Source organism: Symphodus melops, assembly GCF_947650265.1.
Source record: "Symphodus melops genome assembly, chromosome: 10".
Taxonomy (NCBI): domain Eukaryota; kingdom Metazoa; phylum Chordata; class Actinopteri; order Labriformes; family Labridae; genus Symphodus; species Symphodus melops.
In genome coordinates, this window is record NC_136700.1 from 26233348 (window position 1) to 26258268 (window position 24921).

At 46.7% G+C, this 24921-nt stretch overlaps 1 protein-coding gene across 2 annotated transcripts in view; it reads right to left on the reverse strand.

Moving 5' to 3' along the window:
- LOC306830372 (eukaryotic translation initiation factor 4 gamma 1-like) overlaps nt 1-23479 on the reverse strand; it is a gene marked incomplete at its 3' end in the record, with an annotated part of 34118 nt that extends 10639 nt beyond the window's left edge. The window contains exons 1-10 of one of the 2 annotated variants that reach the window (XM_079353803.1): nt 23418-23479; nt 18199-18247; nt 17957-18078; nt 17700-17786; nt 16158-16190; nt 15086-15106; nt 14398-14592; nt 11837-11930; nt 5725-5864; nt 25-117 (exon numbers count right to left, since the gene is read on the reverse strand). In XM_079353803.1, coding sequence (XP_079209929.1) covers nt 25-117; nt 5725-5864; nt 11837-11930; nt 14398-14592; nt 15086-15106; nt 16158-16190; nt 17700-17786; nt 17957-18076 — 783 coding nt within the window. In that variant the 5' untranslated portion in view covers nt 18077-18078; nt 18199-18247; nt 23418-23479. Of the gene's footprint in view, nt 1-24; nt 118-5724; nt 5865-11827; nt 11931-14397; nt 14593-15085; nt 15107-16157; nt 16191-17699; nt 17787-17956; nt 18079-18198; nt 18248-23417 lie in introns of both variants that reach the window. The other variant, XM_079353802.1, reaches the window with a different exon arrangement.
- Between the last annotated feature and the right edge of the window lie 1442 nt (nt 23480-24921).

Here is a 24921-nt window from a genome sequence, read left to right on the forward strand (position 1 = left end):
ATAAGCTGAAGGCATTGGTCTCACCTGTGGTGGGGTTGGTGTGGAGCCACTTCTCCCCCCTGACATAATCTCCTCCGTAATGTCTCGACCTCCCTGGTTTGGGTCTCGTATTCTGATCTGTGGAAGAGACGGGAGAGATCCACGGTTACGACGAGAAGAGCAGGAATGACAGGAACAGTCGGAAGAGGTGGGAGGAAAGACAGTGAAATAAAACGGAGAAAGGCAGAGTGTTCTGTAAGAGCAGCGTGACCCATGATGCAACGCTGCTGTACAGTCATCAGCCCTTTTTTCCTGCACTTTACGACTCGCTCGCTTGCCCGATTCAATGAATGCTACGTTTCTCTCATTGTGAACGCCGAGGCACGCCAAATCTAAACACCAACCGCAAAGCAAATTCCTCCGCCGCGCAACTGAAAGTGCTTCAAGCCCGTTAGTCCCCATTCATGCTGCAGGAGAGAGCGAGCAGCGAGTCAAAGTGTTTCACAAACTGAACTGCTGGTACAAGTTGTTGTGAGAAATGCCTGACGCATGAAAAAGGCAGAGCTCAGAACACGGGGGGTTAAAACTGAGAAAATCCAATCAGTCGCTCACAGGGAGTGTCCACACATGACAGACAAACACATGCTTTCTATTTGGCTCCCTTTTTTCTCACACTCGCTCCACATACTGACTCTGCTATCGAGCTCCTATATAAAATGACACACTTTTCTATTTTAACCACGAGCTGGTAAAAAAACCACTGACCTGGATCAGGCTGTCAGCCACTCCTCTCCTGGGACATTACATACTCCGAGCAGGCCTCGCTCATCCTGGGGCTGGAGTAGCTGTCCCAGCAGGCTCTGGGCTGGACTTTACACCCTCCAAAGTTTAACTCGCACACACATTCAGGCTGCACGCTGGCAGGAGAGGACAGGGCCGGGCCTGACTGTCAGTGAGCTCGCTAGCAACTTGACTCTCTCTCACACGCTGAGCAGAACAGGGACAGGGAAAAAGGATAAAGAGACTAGCCTTGTAAAGCTGTGGTATTGGAATGCATGAGCCCGCCCACAGAGACTAACAGACTGTTAAAGGGGCCAGAGGGGCAGGCTAAAGGGGGGGTGGGTAGGTGGGAGGGTTTCCAGGGGGGGAAAAAAGCTTTCGTTATCAAATGAGCTGCAAAGAGCAGAAGAAACTCCCCCGTCTGCTCTGCCTTCCTGCACACTCCAGTCACTCCGGGGACTTTTTCAAGGCTCACCCCTTTCAGAGGAAAAGAAACCAGTGCAGGAGGAGGAGGAGGAGGAGGGTGCCACAACAGCAGAGGAAGGCTGGTTGGTCAGCCCTTCCGGCTCAGAAGGGGGAGGGGACCAAGGGCCACGTGGAGCTGAACTATGTGCTGACATGTCCTCCCCCTCCTCCTCTCTCTCTCTGAGGGGGCGAGCAAGAAAGAAGGCCGTTTACAAAACTACAACTTTTTTATGTTACCAGAAAACAGGACTAAAACTGGGTACACACACAGACACACACAGACACACACACACACACACACACACACACACACACACACACACACACACAGGTTTATAGAGTATAGACCGAAAAAATCCCAAACTGGGCATGTTGTTGGATTAGACCGACACACCTTACCCAAGGTCACACACACACACACACACACACACACACACACACGTACACAAACACCCACACACACACACAGAGAGTGTGTGTGTATGTCTCTGTGTCTGTGTGTATACATGTTACATGATACCAAACGGAGCGTACTGATCGTGCACTCTTTAAGGGACTCACTTCACTTCATCAACAGTTTTCCCTCTTTGCGAGTGTGTGTGTGTGTGTGTGTGTGTGTGTGTGTGTGTGTGTGTGTGTGTGTGTGTGCAGCGAGCGTACACGGGAACTTGAAATCAGTGTTACAGCAGCGGCGAGGGGGCGAGGGGAGCGGGCCGAAGTCCACCCAGGCCCCTACAGCTGCTGATAAGCAGCCAAGTGGCCCAATGAGAGGGAGCGGACATCATGAGACTGTTACCACACTCGCTCACAGTCACAGCTTCTGCTGGCTTTCCTTCACCTCAAAACTCGGATGTCACACCTCGTTAACCTGGTCCCAGTTATGAGTCAGAAAAGCAACATGGGCGCATCCAGGAGTACCTTTGTTTAGTTAGCTAATACCAGACGATAACAGCACACTACACAACAGTCCCATGAACTCACGTCCTCAGATAAAACAGAGTGATTTAATCAGACTAAAACTCAGAATAAACCTCACGCTTCATGATGGACTCTAGCTCCGGCTGCTGAAGGTTTTCAGAGTCCAGATGACGAATCAGGACCGGTCAAACAGAATCCACCATTTCACCAGGTCAAGGACTTAGGGTTGACACCAGGCCAAGCCTTAAAGGAACAGTGATCCACATGTTCCTCATCGATAATCATAACTCCAGTCTCTCTCTGTGAATGTGTGTGTGAGTCCTGACTGTCTCCAGTGAGGGAGAAGCTGGAGTCCTGCTGGCTGTGTTGTTGTCAGAGCTGTGTTTACATGGACGGGACGGCCAAATTTGTGTCTTTATTACATGCGAGAAAATAAATTATCAAAGAATAATATTTAAGAAGAAAAAAGGTTTTGAGATAAAGTATTTTTATGTCTGGAAAAAAACCCTCAAAATTGAATTGCAGGTGGGTTTTTTTCCAAAGACCCCCCCACCACCATGTTGCTTATCAGGTTTTCAGGGGGAGTCTTTGCGCTGCCGGTGTGATGATTCAGTTCGAATCCCAAGCAAGATGATTCTCACCCAACTGGCCAATAGGAATGTGGCCCTGCCCATGAGCAAAATCCTGACATGAGAGCAAAAAACTGAATCAGTAGCAAAGACTTTGGTGTTGAGAGCGAGAAGAAAAATGTTTCAAGAGAATCTTTTTTTTTTGAGAAAATATTTTTACATTGATAGCAAAAAAATATAGAGTTGAGAGTAAAAATAAAGTATTCCGGTTTTTTTTCTCAGAAATAAAAACATTTTCTCTTAAAGGTTTTTATTCTCAAATATTTTTTGTTATTGGTATGAAAACTTTTTCTCTCATTTAATTTTTCTTCTCACATGTAATAAAGACAAATCTAACTCCAGAGCTCCTCCCCTTGTGTATAAAAGCTGTTTTAGTCAAGGACTAGAGAGAAGAAGAACATACTCAGTGATTATTTGGATGAAGAGTAATGAGCTAACTCAAGAGCGCTAACATTAGCAAGCTAACATAATGCTGCACATAGGTGATTGAAACTACCAGCTAACTAAAGAGCGCTAACATTAGCAAGCTAACATAATGCTGCACACAGGTGACTGAGGCTTCCAGCTAACTAAAGAGCGCTAACATTAGCAAGCTAACATAATGCTGCACACAGGTGATTGAAACTACCAGCTAACTAAAGAGCGCTAACATTAGCACACTAACATAATGCTGCACACAGGTGATTGAAGCTACCAGCTAACTAAAGAGCGCTAACATTAGCACACTAACATAATGCTGCACACAGGTGATTGAAGCTACCAGCTAACTAAAGAGCGCTAACATTAGCACACTAACATAATGCTGCACACAGGTGATTGAAGCTACCAGCTAACTAAAGAGCGCTAACATTAGCAAGCTAACATAATGCAGCACACAGGTGATTGAAGCTACCAGCTAACTAAAGAGCGCTAACATTAGCACACTAACATAATGCAGCACACAGGTGATTGAAGCTACCAGCTAATTAAAGAGCGCTAACATTAGCACACTAACATAATGCAGCACACAGGTGATTGAAGCTACCAGCTAATTAAAGAGCGCTAACATTAGCACACTAACATAATGCAGCACACAGGTGATTGAAGCTACCAGCTAACTAAAGAGCGCTAACATTACCACACTAACATAATGCAGCACACAGGTGATTGAAGCTACCAGCTAACTAAAGAGCGCTAACATTAGCAAGCTAACATAATGCTGCACACAGGTGATAAAAGCTAGCACTTAACTAAAGAGCACTAACATTAGCATGCTAACAAAATTCAGCATACAGGTGATTGAAGCTACCAGCGAAATAAAGAGCGCTAGTATTAGCATCCTAACATAATGCAGCACACAGGTAGCTCGAGTCTTCAGTACAGAGGAGGCGTGGCCTAACAGCAGTTTGTTTTGTATTCAGTATTCTACAAAGGGTTTTCATTTCTCTCTCTTAGCGTGAGGAAGTTTCACCAGATAAAGGAAGAAAGTCTCGTCACGTGAGACAGAATTCAAGCAAAGCCCGAACCTCATGGAGGAGACGAACGTAGATGCATCACATCGAGTGTGACGTTAAAACGCTGATTACATGAGTGAGAGGCACAAACTTGGGCTTCGCTTCACAGAGAGCTACCACATACCAGGCGAGGGCCATCTTACGAAGCAGAGGAAACACTAGACATACTGTGGACCTTGGAGGGGGGGGGGGGGGGGGGGTTAAGGTCAGGTTCAGCATGATCACTTTCAGGTCTTTAACTGAACCCCATAGCAGACTGTATCTATACCCTCCCAGAGTAAGAAGAGAAAAAAAGGGAGACCAGGCCGAGACAGTCAGCAGAAAGCCGAACATGTACCGAGTGTTTGGGACAGCGAGCACAAAGACGTCCTGAGAACACAAAGACTACTTTTCTGCGTGATAAAAACACAAGAGGTAGTGTAGGAGCAGACCAAGAGTTGTTTTATTTATATAACGCCGTGCCACTGTGTGAGCCTACAGATCAACAGGGCACACCATCCTACCCAAGAGGAAAACAAACAAGTCTACAGTCCAGGGAGAGGGAGAGAGAGAGAGAGAGAGAGAGAGAGAGAGAGAGACAGAGAGAGAGACAGAGAGAGACAGAGAGAGACAGAGAGAGAGACAGAGAGAGAGACACAGAGAGAGAGAGACAGACAGAGAGAGAGACAGAGAGAGAGAGAGAGACAGATAGAGAGAGAGACAGATAGAGAGAGAGAACAGAGAGGGAGAGAGAGAACAGAGAGAGAGAGGGAGAGAGAGACAGAGAGAGAGAGGGAGGGACTGAGAGGGGGAGGGAGGGAGACAGAGAGAGAGACAGAGACAGAGACTGAGAGGGAGAGAGAGAGAGAGAGGGAGAGAGAGAAAGAGAGAGAGAGAGAGAGAGAGAGAGAGAGACAGCCTCGTCCTGGCGAACTCTTCTCGTTTACAGCATCCCATCTGAGGTTTAGCTTCTTTCTTAAAGAGGTAAAAACAGGTCCAGCTGCCTGTCAGATAATGTTGGGTTGTTATCGGCCCGACGCCACTCTCTTCTCTCTGTGCCCGCCATCAGCCGTGCAGTGTACACAGAGGCAGGACGACTGATCACCAATCAGCTGCGCCGATCTGTCGGATGGAATTTCTGACATGTCTGACATCACACACTTGCACAGTGTGAACAGAGCCGTGAGCAGGTTACATCCCTGACGCCGTCTGAAATCACCACGGCAACAGAAGGCATGCCCTCGTTAATCTGTCATGAAACAAACCTCCAGCTAACACTGATGCTTTGATTTGGATGACAGCAAGCATTGTCTTAAACTATCCACAGGAAGTCAGTGTTAGTAAACGTGTGAGCGCTGCAGGGAAGAAGGATTCTCCGTGGTCGGCCAGCGTGCGGCCTGCTCTTAGAGAAAGCCACACGCTGGTACTTGGATCGGTGGAGAAGCACAGAGACAAAACTTTAGAAGTGGGTCTGACCATACCTGTTTGCGTTCCCGTTTGGTGGCGATGTGCTGCGGAGGCTGAGGCGGTGGCTGCTGCTGTTGAGGGGCGGGGTTCATAATAACCGGAGCCGCCTGGACCGAGGGGGTGAACTGAGGCTGGGCGGGGTAGTAAGCCCCTGCTGTGGAGCGGAGAGAGAAAGATAAGATATTCATCATATATATATATATATATATATATATATATATATATATATATAACATGAGGTAATTGTCCATTTTTTGAAATACTGTTTTTTTTTTTTCACTGCACGAACGCCGGTGCAACCAGACTGAGTAAGATTCATGTCCTCGATCGCAAAATCGACAACGTCTGAGTTTGTGCTTCAGTGAGCTGAGAGACACTTTGCAGTGTTATGATACCACGCACACAAAAAGTGTGAAGGCGTGCTCACACGAGAGAGAGAGAGAGACCGGAGCGTTGTGCCTGTATCTGACGAACAGGACTCGAAAAGAAAACACAAAGTCAGTAAAGTGAAGTTAGCTGAAGTCAACGGGCGGCAGTAGCTCAGTCCATAGTCTGTAGAGGTGGCGTGCAAACAGTCTGTAGAGATGGTCGCTTGTCCCTTCAAAATAAAACCCAGTCTTATCATAAAGTGAAGCTTCTCCATTATCCCTTCAAAATAAAGCTCAGTCTCTTCCTGAAGTGAAGCTGCTCCTTTGTCCCTTCAAAATAAAACTCAGTCTTCTCCTAAAGTGAAGCTGCTCCATTATCCCTTCAAAATAAAGCTCAGTCTTCTCCGAAAGTGAAGCTGCTCCATTATCCCTTCAAAATAAAACTCAGTCTTCTCCGAAAGTGAAGCTGCTCCATTATCCCTTCAAAATAAAGCTCAGTCTTCTCCGAAAGTGAAGCTGCTCCTTTGTCCCTTCAAAATAAAACTCAGTCTTCTCCTAAAGTGAAGCTGCTCCATTATCCCTTCAAAATAAAGCTCAGTCTTCTCCGAAAGTGAAGCTTCTCCATTATCCCTTCAAAATAAAGCTCAGTCTCTTCCTGAAGTGAAGCTGCTCCTTTGTCCCTTCAAAATAAAGCTCAGTCTTCTCTTAAAGTGAAGCTGCTCTTTCTCCACACACACGCAGCGCTGTGCTGCTCTGCTGGCTCAGCTGATCTCGTCTCTCCTCTCAGAGGTTGTAACAGAGGCGTTACAGAGGAGTCCTCTGTAACGCCTCTGTTACAACCTCTGAAGGCGGGACAGACAGGGGATCATCGTGTCCCTTGATTATGTCTCAGCAAGTCAGCAACAGTCAAATTAAACAGTCTGACCACGACCCTAATGCAGCGTTCACAGGCATTAGATTTCACAAAATAGAAATAATAAATCTGCTCGCTGGTTGTCTCGTTTGTAGGTCATGAAGAGGCGCTGGCATGAATGTCAGTCTGTTTCATAAGCAGCTAGAAAGTCGTCACAGGAGCTTTAAGCGATCTTTTCAAAATTAAAGTACTGGGATTTTGCACCACATGCCTCCATGTGGAGTAACAGATGACTGCCGTCAAGCATCAGGTGAATGTAATTAAACAATTTACCATTCTCCCCATCACTCACAGTTCCACAAACTCAATGTGCTTCATTTCCTCCAGGCCCATTTCGCAGTAGAGTACTCGCTCTAAAAATAACGTCAATCTGTTTGTCAAGCAACAAGTTGAAAACAACTTGAGGGGGCAACATCATCGCCTCAAAGCTTTAAAATAACCCCCCCATGTTGGCCTAAAGTTATCAGAAGCAGACTGACCCTCCGTCCAGCAGAGCAAAATGGACGGAGGGTCAGACATATTTTTCCAAAGGTTAAGGACTCAACGCATTCACAACCTCAGTGAGAAAGCTGCTGCCATGCTGGCCAAGAAAAAAAAAAAAAGCTACCACAAGTCCAAAGAACATCTGTTGGCTCAGCCAGTCAATAATGTCAACAAGACAACCAGCCATTCAGCGAGATTACCTGGCCTTGTAACTGGCCTCAGCTACACTTCAGAACCAGTGGCTCACTTTCAAAGAACTGGGGCAAAAAAAAAAAAAGTCCTCAAAATGAAGAGGCCTCTCTTTCAGCCCAGTGCTAAGCTAGCTCCTGCTTGGCCTCGCTCCCCCTCTGCAGGCATTTCAGTCTAACTCACATTACTGAGTCTGCATTGTTGACCAGGAGCAGCACGGCCTAAATATAGTCAAAACCCCACACCGGCCAAGGGAAGAGAGAGAGTGAAGACGGGCAGACGGTCGGAGAAAGGAGCACGCACAAACCCAGAAACCAAGAAAACAGGAGGAGATTTTACAGGGTGGTTAATACTTGAAACAACACGACTAAAGTGAGGAAGGAGACTGGAAAAAGGTAGGTGAGGGAGTGCCAAGACCTACCCTCGGAGTCGTGCTGCTCTTGAGACCCTCGATTCCCCATGCTGAATTGTCAACTAAATGCAAAACTGCGTACAGGAAAAAAGGGAGAGGGGGTTTCTGTCCAAACCCCCTCTCTAACTTCGTCTTCCTGCCCTCTCTACAGGTGCCCTCTCAGAATGACTTCTTTTCACTCCCAGCCCTCCCTCTTCCAGCGTGTCTCTGTTTCGCTCCTCCCTCTGACCTTCCTGATTCCTCCCAGTCTTTCACTTTTTTTTTCCACCTTCCTCCCTCCCTCCCTTCCTCCCTCTGGAGAGTTTTGGCAGGCGAGCAGAGTTATTCACTTCTCATGCACAGTGGCTCACTTTTGCCTGAAAGCTGCTCTGGAAAGCAGATCTGATCCAGGGTGCAGAGACGTTAGAGGTGTACAGACTGAAGGTGTGATACATTACCAAGTTTTGATACCTGAACTTAAAGGTCACATGATCTCCTCCTCCTCAACTTTAAATCAGTGTCCTCGCTCCTCTTCATCATGTGTGTGAAGTGTGTTGTTGTAAATCCACTCTGATCCTGTATTTGATCATGTCTATAAACCCCTCTATTTCAGCCCTGCTCAGAACAGGCTGTTTCTGTGTCTGTAGCTTTAAATATGTAAATGAGCTGTGTCTGCCCACGCCCCCTCTCTGGAAGGGCTCGGGTGTACTCGCTGCTTTCTGGCTCCATGTCCTATTGTTTACGGTGAGAAGGCAGACTCAGAGGGCAGAACAAACACCTAGCTGTGGGAGTGTCACCCACCTGGGGGAGGGGCTACTGCCCTTTGTGATGTCATGAAGGGAACATCTCCAAACGGCCTGTTTGAGCACACATTTTCTGAAGCAGAATTCTGAATAAATTACAATAGTTTCTGTTGGATGGACCAATGTGATCCAATTGGGCCCACCCCCATGAGCTTAGTCCTGTATATTGATTCTGCAGCCTATTACAAAATAGGCAGGCTCTCTGAGGGATGAGTTAAGCAAATCACTCAGCTCTGGGGGGGGGGGGGGCGTCTTAAAAATAGATACACGTGTGTGTCAGGGCTGAGTGGTCGGAGGGACAGCAGCATGTCAGAGGGGGTGCGGGGGCAGACGACCTGAAACACTTCAGAGCCCGGTGAGGAGAGGAGAGGAGACCCAAGAAGCCATGTCTACCATGACCAGTTATTTAGGGTCATGTAACCTGCAAGCAGAGTTCACTATACACTATTCTTTTGACCTCCAAGAATCCAGGCCGAGTCGAAAGACTACCCAACATCTCTTCAATAGCATTTAGCAGCAATAACAAGCACACGCAAACCACACACGCTTCTGTTAATTCACCGTCTCCTTTCAGCAATCAGCAACGCTCTGCCCATACTGCGACTCGTTCTTACAAAGTCATCACAACATGCACCAGCACAGCTCTCTGAGCAAACAGCGTCTGTGAGCGTCAGTGCTGTTTAAATGACACAACCAGTCACTCTATGATAATCAGCCTCGTTCAAAACAAGAGTCTAAGACCCCGGGTCCTACCCCAGCAGACACACAGAAGACATATTAAACAGCGCCTCTCTGAAAACTGCGCTCAGAGCAGTTGCACAATAAATTGCGGAGCACTCAACAACAACAAAAAGTCGCTAGTTGGACATGAGGTGTGATTTACAAAAAGCGGCACTAACTGCGACGCACAGAGTGGAGCAAAGAAAGGAAAATGATTCCGCTTGTGTTTGACCTGTAAAGACATTTAAAGGTCTGTCAATATAATCCATGTGATGTGCCATCATTCTTTTCTTTTTGGTTTATTTCCCCATCGGACATTTTAGTCATCGTCGTCTTCATCATCCGGGCCAAAGCTGTTAAATAGCAGCTCACGTTAACCCAGCTAGCAAAATGATGTGACACACAACCTCTGACACGAACACATGAGACTGAGTAGTTCAAATACCCAGTATGAAAAAGACAACACCTCTGTTGGACATCAGAATAAATAGAGTTGGCTCAGAAGGCCTTTGCACGTTGTGATAGCTCGCAGTACGAGGCCTCGTCACGTGATCAAGCACTGACGATGATAGTTTGCCTTCTACACTCTTTCAAATAAAAACACAACGGCGTCCGTCCACATGAAGAGAGGCCGTGCGAGGACAGCTCCACCTGTTGCGAGAGGAGCTGCAGAACTCTCCCGATCGCTTGCACGTGTGTTTCACGACGTCAGCGACCCCATTTTATTAGCCGCTCTTTGAACTGTAAGTGCTGGCGGTTCGATGTAGGAACACGCCAGAAACACGCACAAGCAGGACAGATGAGCAGAAAATCAAACCTGATCCAAAAAGTCAGTGCAGAGGGGTTGATGAAGTTACCTTGCACAGAGTACAGTGAAAGAACAAAAGAGAGGGGGACAAGGGAAAGCCGGCCTCTGCACTGTGCTGTATTCAGGCCAGTGCATTGTACTGCTGATGAGCTACAGTTTAAACAAAGACTACACATAGTTCAGATGCCTGCTTGTGGGGGGTCAGCAAGTTTGCTTTCAGGACATCATCACTTCTTTTTGTGCAATGACCTCAGGCCACCTTCAGAGGGAGTGAGAGCACACAGGATGGGCAGCACACATCCCAACGGTTATCGACTGAAACATGCAGCGTCTTTACACAAATCAAACAAACCTGACAAGAAAATAACCCTCCAATTCAGTCCAAACATGTTCAGTTCAACAAACACATCATCATCTTCCTCCTTCCCGTTCCACAGCGCGACCAAGGGTGTACACTTGTGAGCTCTATTTCTTTTGATTTTCATACATTTATATCAACTCTCGGCGCCCTCACCATGTAGGGCGTTGGAGATGCGCTCCGCAGCGTCCCGTTCTGAACCAAACAGAGGCGGTCCATTTCCGCCAGGTAAATAGGCGGACGTGGCGCTCGATTACAATCACGTGATGTCATTGATTGTTGAAATGTTTGTTTTTAAATATCTACAGAAATGTTGCTGTCTTATGAATAAAATGTTCATTTAAAGGGGTAAGTCAGTGGTGAGGCACATGTTAAAACGGTTTGGAAATATTATGTAAAATCATAAGGCCCGGAGGGAGGGGCTTTTTGTTTAAAAAGAAGGCTGCTTGAGACCTTCGGCCAGTTGACTCCAGGTTACAGAGAGAAAATTCTTTGTTTGCTAAATACTCATGTGGGAGTTTTGTAAATTTCTTTTAAATGTTTTTTTTTCTATTTTTTTTTGTTTTCGGTTTTTCCCATTTTTTTTGGTAAATATTGTGCACTTGTGGAGGCCGGTGAAAAATAAATCCACCAATCAAAGTCTGCGACTACGCATGTGTGTGTGTTTTTCAACCTTTTCTGGGTGTTTAAGAAGAGAACCCCGCCACAAAACAAAATAAATCAAGAGTGGGCCCTCCTGTCCGTGTCTAAATCTTTGACCACAAGTTTCAGCAACGAACTTGCCCACAGAGTGAGCCACCTCACTCCGCCTCAACAATCTTTGACTTCTCTCTCTGCTCGCTGCTCCATGCGTTTCTGGATTGTCAGGCTCACCTGGTCACTCGCTGTGCCTGCTCTGAGTAAGACAACCTGATTGGCTAAGAAGAGTCACATGTGACTCAACAAATGCATTGGTCCATGACCTTCCCGGCTCCAAAGTGACACTGCTGAAACCTTCACAGTAACAACAAGAAAAGGTGTGCGTGTGTGAGTGAGTGTGTGTGTGTGTGTGTGTGTGTGTGAGGCCCCAGGTAGAGCCTCTTACCGTAAGTACCATATTCAGCGGGGCTGGTCCCAGGGTAGAAACCCGGTGTTCCTGCGGGGACTGGATACTGCTGGGGCGTGGCCACGTATGTTGCAGACGGGTACTAAAGATAAATCGGGAAGAGAAGAGGAACAAAAGTATTATTCAAACAGCAGACCGTTAACTGAGTGTCTTACAGGCTTTTTATTGGCAGTTAATAAAACTAACCAACCAGTTGCTCGCTGTTTAAATCGTCTCATTTGCTGCCGCACTTGCAACCTGATGCACTTCAAGGATGTCAGCTCAGGACGTTACGCTACAAAGACGTCAGAGCAGGACGTTACGCTACAAAGTAGGCGGCGCAGGACGTTACGCTACAAAGACGTTGGAGCAGGACATTATGCTACAAAGACGTCGGCGCAGGACGTTACGCTACAAAGACGTTGGAGCAGGACATTATGCTACAAAGACGTCAGAGCAGGACGTTACGCTACAAAGTAGGCGGCGCAGGACGTTACGCTACAAAGACGTCGGAGCAGGACGTTACACTACAAAGTTGGCAGCGCAGGACGTTACGCTACAAAGACGTCGCCGCAGGACGTTACGCTACAAAGACGTTGCAGCAGGACTTTACGCTACAAAGACGTCGCCGCAAGACGTTACGCTACAAAGACGTCGGAGCAGGACGTTACACTACAAAGACGTCAGAGCAGGACGTTACGCTACAAAGACGTCGGAGCAGGACGTTACACTACAAAGACGTCGCCGCAGGACATTACGCTACAAAGACGTCGCAGCAGGACGTTACGCTACAAAGACGTCGGCGCAGGATGTTACGCTACAAAGACGTCGGCGCAGGATGTTACGCTACAAAGACGTTGGCGCAGGACGTTACGCTACAAAGACATCAGCGCAGGACGTTACGCTACAAAGACGTCGGCGCAGGATGTTACGCTACAAAGACATCAGCGCAGGACGTTACGCTACAAAGACATCAGCGCAGGATGTTACGCTACAAAGATGTTGGCGCAGGACGTTACGCTACAAAGACATCAGCGCAGGATGTTACGCTACAAAGACGTCGGAGCAGGATGTTACGCTACAAAGACATCAGCGCAGGACGTTATGCTACAAAGACGTCGGCGCAGGACGTTACGCTACAAAGACATCAGCGCAGCACGTTACGCTACAAAGACATCAGCGCAGGACGTTACGCTTCAGAGACGTCGAAGCAGGATGTTACGCTACAAAGACATCAGCGCAGGACGTTACGCTACAAAGACGTCGGCGCAGGATGTTACGCTACAAAGACATCAGCGCAGGACGTTACGCTACAAAGACATCAGCGCAGGACGTTACGCTACAAAGACGTTGGCGCAGGATGTTACGCTACAAAGACGTTGGCGCAGGACGTTACACTACAGAGACATCAGCGCAGGATGTTACGCTACAAAGACATCAGTGCAGGACGTTACGCTACAGAGACATCAGCGCAGGATGTTACGCTACAAAGACATCAGCGCAGGACGTTACGCTACAGAGACATCAGCGCAGGATGTTACGCTACAAAGACGTTGGCGCAGCACGTTATGCTACAAAGACATCAGTGCAGCACGTTACGCTACAAAGACGACAGCGCGGGACGTTACGCTACAAAGACGTCGCAGCAGGACGTTACGCTACAGAGACGTCGAAGCAGGATGTTACGCTACAAAGACGTTGGCGCAGGACGTTACGCTACAAAGACATCAGCGCAGGACGTTACGCTACAAAGACGTCGGCGCAGGATGTTACGCTACAAAGACATCAGCGCAGGACGTTACGCTACAAAGACGTTGGCGCAGGACGTTATGCTACAAAGACATCAGCGCAGCACGTTACACTACAAAGACATCAGCGCAGGATGTTACGCTACAAAGACGTTGGCGCAGGACGTTATGCTACAAAGACATCAGCGCAGCACGTTACGCTACAAAGACATCAGCGCAGGATGTTACGCTACAAAGACGTTGGCGCAGGATGTTACGCTACAAAGACATCAGCGCAGGACGTTACGCTACAAAGACGTCGGCGCAGGATGTTACGCTACAAAGACATCAGCGCAGGACGTTACGCTACAAAGACGTTGGCGCAGGACGTTATGCTACAAAGACATCAGCGCAGCACGTTACACTACAAAGACATCAGCGCAGGATGTTACGCTACAAAGACATCAGCGCAGCACGTTACGCTACAAAGACATCAGCGCAGCACGTTACGCTACAAAGACATCAGCGCAGCACGTTACGCTACAGAGATGTTAGCGCAGGACGTTATGCTACAAAGACATCAGCGCAGGACGTTACGCTACAAAGACATCAGCGCAGGACGTTACGCTACAGAGATGTTAGCGCAGGATCTTGGTTCGATTCCAAGATCATATTTTTAACTGAACCAGATTTCCCTCGAGTCCCAAACTGAACAGACAATCTGACAAAGACCTGCCAGATGTTAATTTCCAGCCCCTCTACATTTCACTCCATAATTAAAAGTAAGTAAAAAAAAAATGTTAGTATGATTCCCGTTTTTAAAACAGCGCTCTGATCCCCTACCTGTCCAGGTATAAAGTAGGCGGGTCCCTGTGGTGAGCTGGGGAACGGCAGCTGCTGCCCGGGGATCATCATCATGCGGGAGCCGGGGCCCGCCTGGTAGACATGGGTGGGTGTCACAGGCCGAGGACCACTGCTGGGTGGGACACCCCGGGGCCCGCTGCTCGGAGGCAGGCTGGTCCTGTTGGTGAAGTAGGGCTGAAGAGGGAGGGGAGGAGAGCGAGGTGGACAAGGAGGGAGAAGGAACGAATGGAGGAATAAAGAAGACATGGGAAAGGAGGAAATGAATGGAAGCGGTTCAACAGAGAGACAAAAAGACTTGTTACCTTTCTGAAACCTAAGAAATAAAAACCATCCCCCATTCTCTTGTGATGTTTTAACTCTGATTGGAGCTAGTTTGTCTCGCCTGGACGCTCGCCTCATAGCTTGACCATCAATCAGTGATTAGACTCCATCTGGAAACATAGCAGCTCTGCCTGCCACAAGAGCTAAAGCAGCTAGTGCTGGTTCATTCAGAGTCTCCTCATTGACATGCTGCTGCTGGCTTGGGAGCCGCTCACCATGTCCAGGAAAAATCACACCAAGCCAACAGAGCGAAACAACACCCGATACTAAGACAATACAAATACACTCCTCAAAGAGAGGGGGGAGAAAACGGAGAAAAACTTTAAGATAGAGGAAATGGAGTTACCTGTAGCGACCTGAAGCTTCCCTTCAGCAGCACACACACACAGATCACAAACAGAGAAACATCAGAAAGAAGCAAAAAGGGGGGGGGGGGGGGGGGGGTCGAGAAAAAGAGAGCAGCACAATAAGTTAATGCAAAGCGCCCAGAAAGTGTCTGCTCCGAGCTCAGCAGCAAATCAACAAGCAGCATGCAGTTAACAGGCACGACTCGAATGAGACTGAAACTGGAGAATACAAGAGGACAACGGATCACTCAACATGGAGTTTGTGTTAGTCATCTGTGTCTGCACGCTTCCTGATCATGGTGTGAACGGCAGTGTGCAAACTTTTACCTCCTTCCTATATGATCGCATCCTTTCTTTTCTACAGCTCCAGGTTTGAGACACCTAGCTATAAGTATCACGCCCCGCCCGACTTTTTAGAACTACACAGAGCACATTTTAAGAAAAGCTCACAGCCCGCACTTTAACCTGAAAACATTCGTTCTTGTTCCTTTATTAATGCTCAAAGTGAAACTCTGTGTTTGTAGTGTTTCATTTGTTTGCTTTGCGGATCAGATAAAGGATGCGTTAGCATGCAAAGTCAAGGCGAGCTGAGAACATTAACCATCAGATGATAAATCGATGTTTTTGCTGATAATGTTTTTTCTCTCGTGACAGAAAACTGTGAAACTTTCTGAACTGTGAGATTTGATGCGACGTCTTGTTTGAGAACATGAAGACTTACGAGGTATTTATGACCTACATATGTTTTATTATTATTAACTTTGTTTGTAAAGGGACCGTGTGCAACATTGTCTATATATATATATATAGATATATATCTATATATATACTGTCTTGTAAACTGAGCACGTTTCACGTGAAGCCTTGCCATGCATGCGTTGTATTACGACGTTGTGAACAAAAGGTTGACGCGCTCAGGCTCGGTTCGTCCTGGAGCAGCGAGAGTGCACGCCAGCGAGGGGAGCGTTTCTCTCTGTGAGGATGTTCACTCTTCAGATGTTAGTACTCAAGTCAAAGGACAGTGTGTAGCCCCTCCCACAACCCGCAGGTCATCGACTGTGCTGTTAGTACCTGTTGGTGTAAAGGTCGGGGCCCGGGGGCAAACTAGAGGAGGAGAAGCAGACAGGACAAAGGTTAAAGACAAAAAGCACGAGATCCATGCTTTGCTCTCCACATTTACTCAAACGACAAGTAATCACTTTCATCAGAAAAGCCTTTCAGCATCGAACCGCCAACATAGTCTGTGCATCGGCGCCGTGGTTTAGCTCCACCTGACGGCGTGCAAAAACATGGTTCCATTGCTTTCTGAGGAGAATTTGTCCTTCAGACGGCGCGCCTATGTAGTGTGTTTTATTTTGAAATTCATCTGACGCTGTGCGTTGCTCCTTGTCTGACTTCCTGTCCAGGTCAATCTGTTCTGTTTAGCTTGACACTTGCCTTCAGCGAGCTCCTGGACATGGACCACAGCAAGATGTGGAAACACGAGCGTTAACAAGTCGAGCAGCAATCAGCGACACAATGTGCGGAGTAGAGATGGCAATTTACAGTCATCGAATTACCTAATGAACGAGTACTCAAGTACTCAAATTACCTAATGAACGAGTACTCAAGTACTCAAATTACCTAATGAACGAGTACTCAAGTACTCAAATTACCTAATGAACGAGTACTCGAGTACTCAAATTACCTAATGAACGAGTACTCGAGTACTCGAATTACCTAATGAACGAGTACTCTAGTACTCAAATTACCTAATGAACGAGTACTCGAGTACTCAAATTACCTAATGAACGAGTACTCTAGTACTCAAACTACCTAATGAACGAGTACTCTAGTACTCGAATTACCTAGTGAACGAGTACTCAAGTACTCGAATTACCTAGTGAACGAGTACTCAAGTACTCGAATTACCTAATGAACGAGTACTCTAGTACTCAAATTACCTAATGAACGAGTACTCGAGTACTCGAATTACCTAGTGAACGAGTACTCGAGTACTCAAATTACCTAATGAACGAGTACTCGAGTACTCGAATTACCTAATGAACGAGTACTCTAGTACTCAAACTACCTAATGAACGAGTACTCGAGTACTCGAATTACCTAGTGAACGAGTACTCAAGTACTCGAATTACCTAATGAACGAGTACTCTAGTACTCAAACTACCTAATGAACGAGTACTCGAGTACTCGAATTACCTAATGAATGAGTACTCTAGTACTCAAACTACCTAATGGCCTCTGCAGAAACCTGGTGACAGTTGGCACCAGCAGGTAGGGTGGGTCTCTCGCCAGAACATTTATCGTTAGTGTTACGGTTTTTTTTCCATCACGGCACCACTTAATCGAGCTTTAAGGAGGGAGAGTTTAAAAATTGCAGGTCAGCTGTGAAACTCAGTGATGTAGAGCACGAAGGACAGGCCGACACGGACCGCTCAAAACGCAGGTCGAATAAGAAGCATTAACAGGAGGACACTGATCGGGAAGATATCAGAGAGCTGCAGCGAGGAGCAGAAAATGCACTCAGGGACATTTGAAGCAGCAAGAAGAGACTTCACATCCTGAATCACAACAAAGCAGGAAACTCTGCAGCTGAGCGGTGGGAAGGCCTACCTGTCGGGTCTGTGGTGCTGGGTTCATTTGTGGAGGTGGTGGGGTGGCAAACACAACAGAAGGGGGCTGCCCGGGGGGGAAGGAGGGCTGCAAGAGACAGGAAGTGACATCAACAGCAGAAGAGTGGGACGCAGGAAGTGTAGGAAGTGAGAAGGTGAGCATCATACCTCAGCTCAGCCGTCTTTGTTCATTCTGGGACCTGATACATACACATACACACACACACACACACACACAAGCTCAGCAGGGTTTCTTACCTGTGACAGACCAGGGGAGGGGGCAGGGTGGGGGTGGGAGGGGGGTCCTGTTATAGGCTGTGGCGCTTTATTCATTTCATGGAGTTCTGCATGGGGAGGCAGATGTGGACCTGTGTACATATCTGACAACCACAGAGAAAAGAGAGCTTGGGGTTAGACCGCCGCAGAGGGCGAGGAACGAGGCAGAGAGGGTCACTCACGTAAAAGCAGATATTTCCTGATCGAGTCAGGTGTTTACTCACATTGAAGAATCTTGGGTCCTTGTGTAGTTACACCGAGGAACTAATTTTCCTAAAAATGAACACAGAGAGAAAAACAGAATCACTGATGCGTTTTCATTTATGGACTGCAGTACCAATCTTAACCACTCGGGCTCAGGGTGACATGCTTCACCTTTAACCAAACACCATCGTGTGGTATCAGGCTGTATCATCAACAAACAGAGCCGGTCCAGAGGTTTAGCTAACAGCTCAAAGCGAGACACGGCAGGTAAAAACACCACATGCACTGCTCATTTTGGAGATTTGGGGCTGATTCAGTCCCTGAACATGTAATCTTTCAAACTACTAAGAAAATATCCAAATAATACATTTATGTGTGTATTTTATTTTGTCTGGTCGCAGCATTAGATTTCTCGTAAATTTGTCTTAAAGTTAGCATTCTAACGGGACGTGCTGCGTGACAGCTACTCTGTCATGTCCGTCATGACTGATACAGTGGGGCAAAGTATTTTTCATCACAGGTACACGTCACAAGTAATTTCATTGGTTTCTGATAACGTGATTCGTTCAGACGCATCACGTGGTATGCTTTGACTCTTCCTTGTTTAGCCTCTGCGGGACCTTTTGAGAACGAGTCAAAATATCTTCCTGTAAATAAGTGAAAAGAAATCAAAAGCTGTCACTTGCAAGGGGATGTAAGAGAAGAAGTTGTGATGCATTACCCCGTGAAATGCCCCCCCCGGGAATCGCTTCTGAACGTAAGCTGTCGGTGGGAAACCGAGGGGGGGGGGGGGGGGGGGGGGAGTGATGCACACGCCACACAGCCGTGGCTGCTTGTTTACGTTTGCACAATTGAATGAGCTGCTTTGATTATTTGATTATTTGCCTGAATTGTGCTGGAACAACTCTGCATTTCATTCATTCATTTTAAATGACTTACAAACATAAATTCAACATTTTCATAAAACAAATGAAATAAAGTAAAAAATATGGTTAGAATGACATTGCAATAAAAGCACTGTCCAGCTGCGAGTTGCACTCGTCTCCCCCCCCAAGTGTGTCCTTCACGCGTCCTTCTGTGGGAAACTCTGTGAAACATACACCTCCATACACCTCCAACACCTCCATACACCTCCATACACCTCCATACACCTCCATACACCTCCATACACCTCCAACACCTCCATACACCTCCATACACCTCCATACACCTCCATACACCTCCAACACCTCCAACACCTCCATACACCGACATACACCTCCATACACCTCCAACACCTCCAACACCTCCAACACCTCCATACACCTCCATACACCTCCATACACCTCCAACACCTCCATACACCTCCAACACCTCCATACACCTCCATACACCTCCATACACCTCCAACACCTCCATACACCTCCATACACCTCCATACACCTCCAACACCTCCAACACCTCCAACACCTCCATACACCTCCATACACCTCCAACACCTCCATACACCTCCAACACCTCCATACACCTCCATACACCTCCAACACCTCCATACACCTCCAACACCTCCATACACCTCCATACACCTCCAACACCTTCATACACCTCCAACACCTCCATACACCTCCATACACCTCCAACACCTCCATACACCTCCAACACCTCCATACACCTCCATACACCTCCAACACCTCCATACACCTCCATACACCTCCAACACCTCCATACACCTCCATACACCTCCAACACCTCCATACACCTCCAACACCTCCATACACCTCCATCACCTCCATACACCTCCAACACCTCCATACACCTCCAACACCTCCATACACCTCCATACACCTCCAACACCTCCATACACCTCCATCACCTCCATACACCTCCAACACCTCCATACACCTCCATACACCTCCATACACCTCCAACACCTCCATACACCTCCAACACCTCCATACACCTCCATACACCTCCATACACCTCCATACACCTCCATACACCTCCAACACCTCCATACACCTCCAACACCTCCATACACCTCCATACACCTCCATACACCTCCATACACCTCCAACACCTCCATACACCTCCAACACCTCCATACACCTCCAACACCTCCATACACCTCCATACACCTCCAACACCTCCATACACCTCCATACACCTCCAACACCTCCATACACCGACATACACCGACATACACCTCCATGTGTACCAGGTAGATTTGTTTAGTGAGTAACTGGACGAGTCGACGCACAGAGTTCACTATTCAGCCCTCACTTTGTGTTTAGTATGAGCACTAAAACATCTCAAACTAGACGCCAACATGCTGCACTTCTTCAGAACAGATCAAACTATGAATGTTTTGCTTCGGTGGAGTTGTTGTTCTTGCCGCAGCCACACATTTGGTATTTATAGCCGAAGCCTACATTATCTCTGCCACTGACCCACACAGCGTTACACTCACAGCAGCAGCAGAGAAAACAGCCTGACTCATGATGAATCAGGGACTTCGGTCTGTTTTAAAGGACGAGGAAATCAGTCTGCAGAAATGGTTGTAGTCGCCACTGTTACCATGACTCCAGCACACAAACACAAGAAGACAAATAGATAAAGAGGGGTTTCCAAACAGCCCGATTAAATGCCAAGCTTTGAGAAACACTGACATGCATTTGGCTCGCTCGTCCCATTAAACCGGAGCCTCTGAGAATGTCAGCGATATCAGTGAGGGCCAGGACAGACGGTCATCCACAAACATGGAGGCCAGGTAGTAAAAAAAAAAAAAAAAAAAAAAAAAGAATCTGAGAAGTCCAGTCAGCTGGGAAGACAAGCACATCCTTCTTCATACTGACAGAGTGACACAATGACGACTTGAGTTGGACCGCAGACACTGACACAGCCGGTACCTATCTGGCCCCACGTCGTGGGGAAGGTTATGCGAGGAGGCACCCCCACCCTCCTCCTCCTCCTCCTCACACAGTCGAGTCATTTGAGCCGGTCTGATGCAGCCCCGCTGAGATCCAGCCACCAGCACCACTACAGTGAAACGTGCGCCTACGACTGTTGCATGATCCTCTCTCTGCACGCACACCTGTGACCCGCCCAGGAGAAGCTCGATATCACGTCACCAACGTAGGACGAGTTAGTCTGCAGATATCTTACATGCTTTAAAAACACATTAGAGTTCCTGTTCCTTGCTCAACTGTTACACTAAATAAAGCTTTAGTGCAAACTCTGCTCAGAGCTGAGTCAACTCTGCTGCCTGCTTTAAATCAGAGGGAAAGAATTAAATGAGTCACTGGCTTAATGAGTCCATGGCCTGCTGCAGTGCTGGAGATACAGAGAGGGAGAAATGTGCTCCTCAACGTTTAATTCAACACACACTCTTTAATTATTACCGTGTACAACGGATTACGCTGTCCGTTTGAAAAGACCCTTTCACGATTTCATGCACCCATGAGAACGACCTGAAGGGTACGACCGTCTGGAGTTCATGCAGCATCGTGAACAACTGGCCTCAAATCCTGACAACGCGTCGACGCAAACCGCAAGGACTGCGATTGGTCCGCTCAGAGCGTCATTTCTAGCAGTTACTTTCCGGTAACGACGGAAATATTAAAAGGTTGTATACGGCGAAGAAGATCGGCTGATTGACATTCGAAAGTAACGAAAGTGAATTTGTCCATCCAGGTTCGTCAGTGAGCTCACGAGTGTTAAATTCACCCGTTTTGATTGGTTTAGTTGTCGGACAGACGACCTCTGCAAATGTAAACTGCCCCCTAGCTGCTTGGCGGTGAACTGCAGAGCAACGCGTTCCCTTGACACAGAACAATAAATGATCAACAACAACGTCGGGTCTACGCCGAGGGCACGGCGTCGATGTAACGCACACACACACACACAACAAACCAACAGTACACACACACAACAAACCAACAGTACACACACACAACAAACCAACAGTACACACACACACAACAAACCAACAGTACACACACACACAACAAACCAACAGTACACACACACACAACAAACCAACAGTACACACACACAACAAACCAACAGTACACACACACACAACAAACCAACAGTACACACACACAACAAACCAACAGTACACACACACAACAAACCAACAGTACACACACACACACACTGCAAACCAACAGTACACACACACAACAAACCAACAGTACACACACACACAACAAACCAACAGTACACACACACACACAAAGGAAACCAACAGTATACACACACACACAGCAAACCAACAGTACACACACACAACAAACCAACAGTACACACACACAGCAAACAACACACACACACACACCAACAGTACACACAAACACAGCAACCCCCCCCCCCCCCCACACACACACACACACACACACACACACCAAACCAACAGTACACTCACACACACTTGTTGTTGTTCTATTGGCCTTATCTGGTTGACCACGTGTTTGTCACATGAACCACACCTCAAATGACATCGGCTCCGACAGTAAATGACGTCACTAGAACCCGCTTCCGGGAGTCAGCTGTGACCGGCTTCAAACAGCAGCACGCGCTGACACCAGAATAGTGACGTCACATTCCGCCAGCAACCACGCGATTTCCTCACAGGTTGAAGGGAGCTGTCACAGGTGATGTCACGTGTTGCCATCACAAAACACTCGTCTCCTATGTCACAGCATGACTTCCTAAGAGCAGCCCGGGTAGGTCAACTGAAATGACGTGTTTCCGGAGAGGTAGCGTCGCTGTCACGTGGTCTCAGGTGTCACGTTATGAACAACAACATGTGGTTTAAACAGCGAGGACACGGGTGTTGGTGGTTTGAGTCAGGAGGCTGATCTCACCTGGCGGAGTGATCTCACGGCTAGCTGCTGTGAAGCTAACTAGCAGTTAGCACCGGTGTAAACAACAACACAGCCAGCTGGAGGACTTACAGCAGGTATAACTCGCCTGTGTGACCTGTCTCTGAGAGGACATTTGGCTGCAATCTGACGGGCTGTTTGATTGTTTGTTTTGATAAAGTGGAGAAAGATCACACACGTCGCGTTAGCATGGGATGCTAGCAGACGGCTAGCTAATCCCTGAAAACACAGCATGAAGAAAGTTTAACTTCTCTTCAGACTAAAAAGACAAACAAAGACTTCACTGCTGCAGACTCTCCCCTCCCCAGCCACCTCACACTCACCTGTAACTCTGAACATTTAAATAAAGATTTCTCTCATGGGCGCGCGGCGCTTACCTTTCTCTCCTTGAGTCCGCGGAGCCGGACGGAAAATCTGCCCGGAAGCCGGAAGTGAGGTACTTCCGGCAAAATCCCGTCACGCCAAACTTTCTCGGTAATTACTATTATTATTATTTTGTAATCACTTCACGGAGGAGAAATACGGCCGATAATCAATCAATAATTAAGAAATCAATTATTATTATTAATTATTATTATTACTTTGAAAAAAATAATTCATGTTTTATAAAAGCATTATTCGTGTGTACTTTATTTTATTTATTCATTGATTTATGAATTTATTTTATGTATTATTTGTTTATTCATTTATTTGTATGTATGTATTATTTGTTTATGTATTTATTTATTTTATTTATGTATTATTTTTTGTTTACTTATTTTATTCATTTGTTAGGGACAGTGTATATTAATGAACAGCTGTAAAAGATGTCAGATTATAGCAGAAGTTTCCATCTGTTGTTTCTCGGCAGGTAACAGAGAAAGACATACAAATACAAATAATATATATATAATATAATATATGATTAGAAATATAACAATATAAATAGAAAGGTGCAAATGATAAAAGACAATAATTTTGAGGAATTCATTGAAATCTCTTGGGTCAGCTCTTTGCTACTTCTAATAACAGTTAAAGAAAGGACCTAACCTTAATATCAACTACAATATTACAAAGTGTTTCTGGAGAAAATTACCAACCGAGCCTTTAAACTTGTAAATCAATAAAGTTAGACAATGTACATAATTATTCTGAAAGTTTGTAGCCTGTTAAAAAAAAAAAAGAAAAAGAAAAAAATCATGACAGGAGAACCCTCAATCTCAAAACTGTACTTTAACATTTTTTTCCAACATTGAAAAAAAAAATCTTGAGATTTCAGGGATTTTAAGAATTGGTAGATGATATATATTTATTGATCCACAGATTCTGAAACAATTTATTATGTAGAGTTGTCTGGTGTGTTTCTTTATCATCCTCTGGCAGAGTTTTATTTGTTGTTATTTTCAGTCAGGACGGCAAATGGAAATGTCCGATTCGCTGAATGTGGTGTGAATGGTAAATGAACTGGAGCTTAAATACTTATCTGACTACTCCGTGATTGTACACCGCAGGTCACACCTACACATTCACACACTGATGGTAGAGGCTGCTGCAGAGTAAAGAGTCCATCAGTGTTAACTCATCCATTCATACACATTCACACACTGATGCTACAGTCTTGCCCAAGGACACATCAGACATGTGGCTGCAGGACTTGGGGATCAAACCCCCAACCATCCAGTTGAAAGACAACCAAGTCCAAACTGAGGCATTCCACCTGTCTTTTCAATTGGGCTCAGTGGGTAGAGTTTTCATCTCTCAAACTGGAAGGTTGAGGGTTCCATCCCCAGCTCCTGCGTGCAACATGTGCAATGGACAAGACACAAGACCCCTGCTCCGTCAGGGGCATGCGGGTCGCTGCTCCTGAGGTTGACTGCTTGGAGCGCCAATTGCCTTACGGGG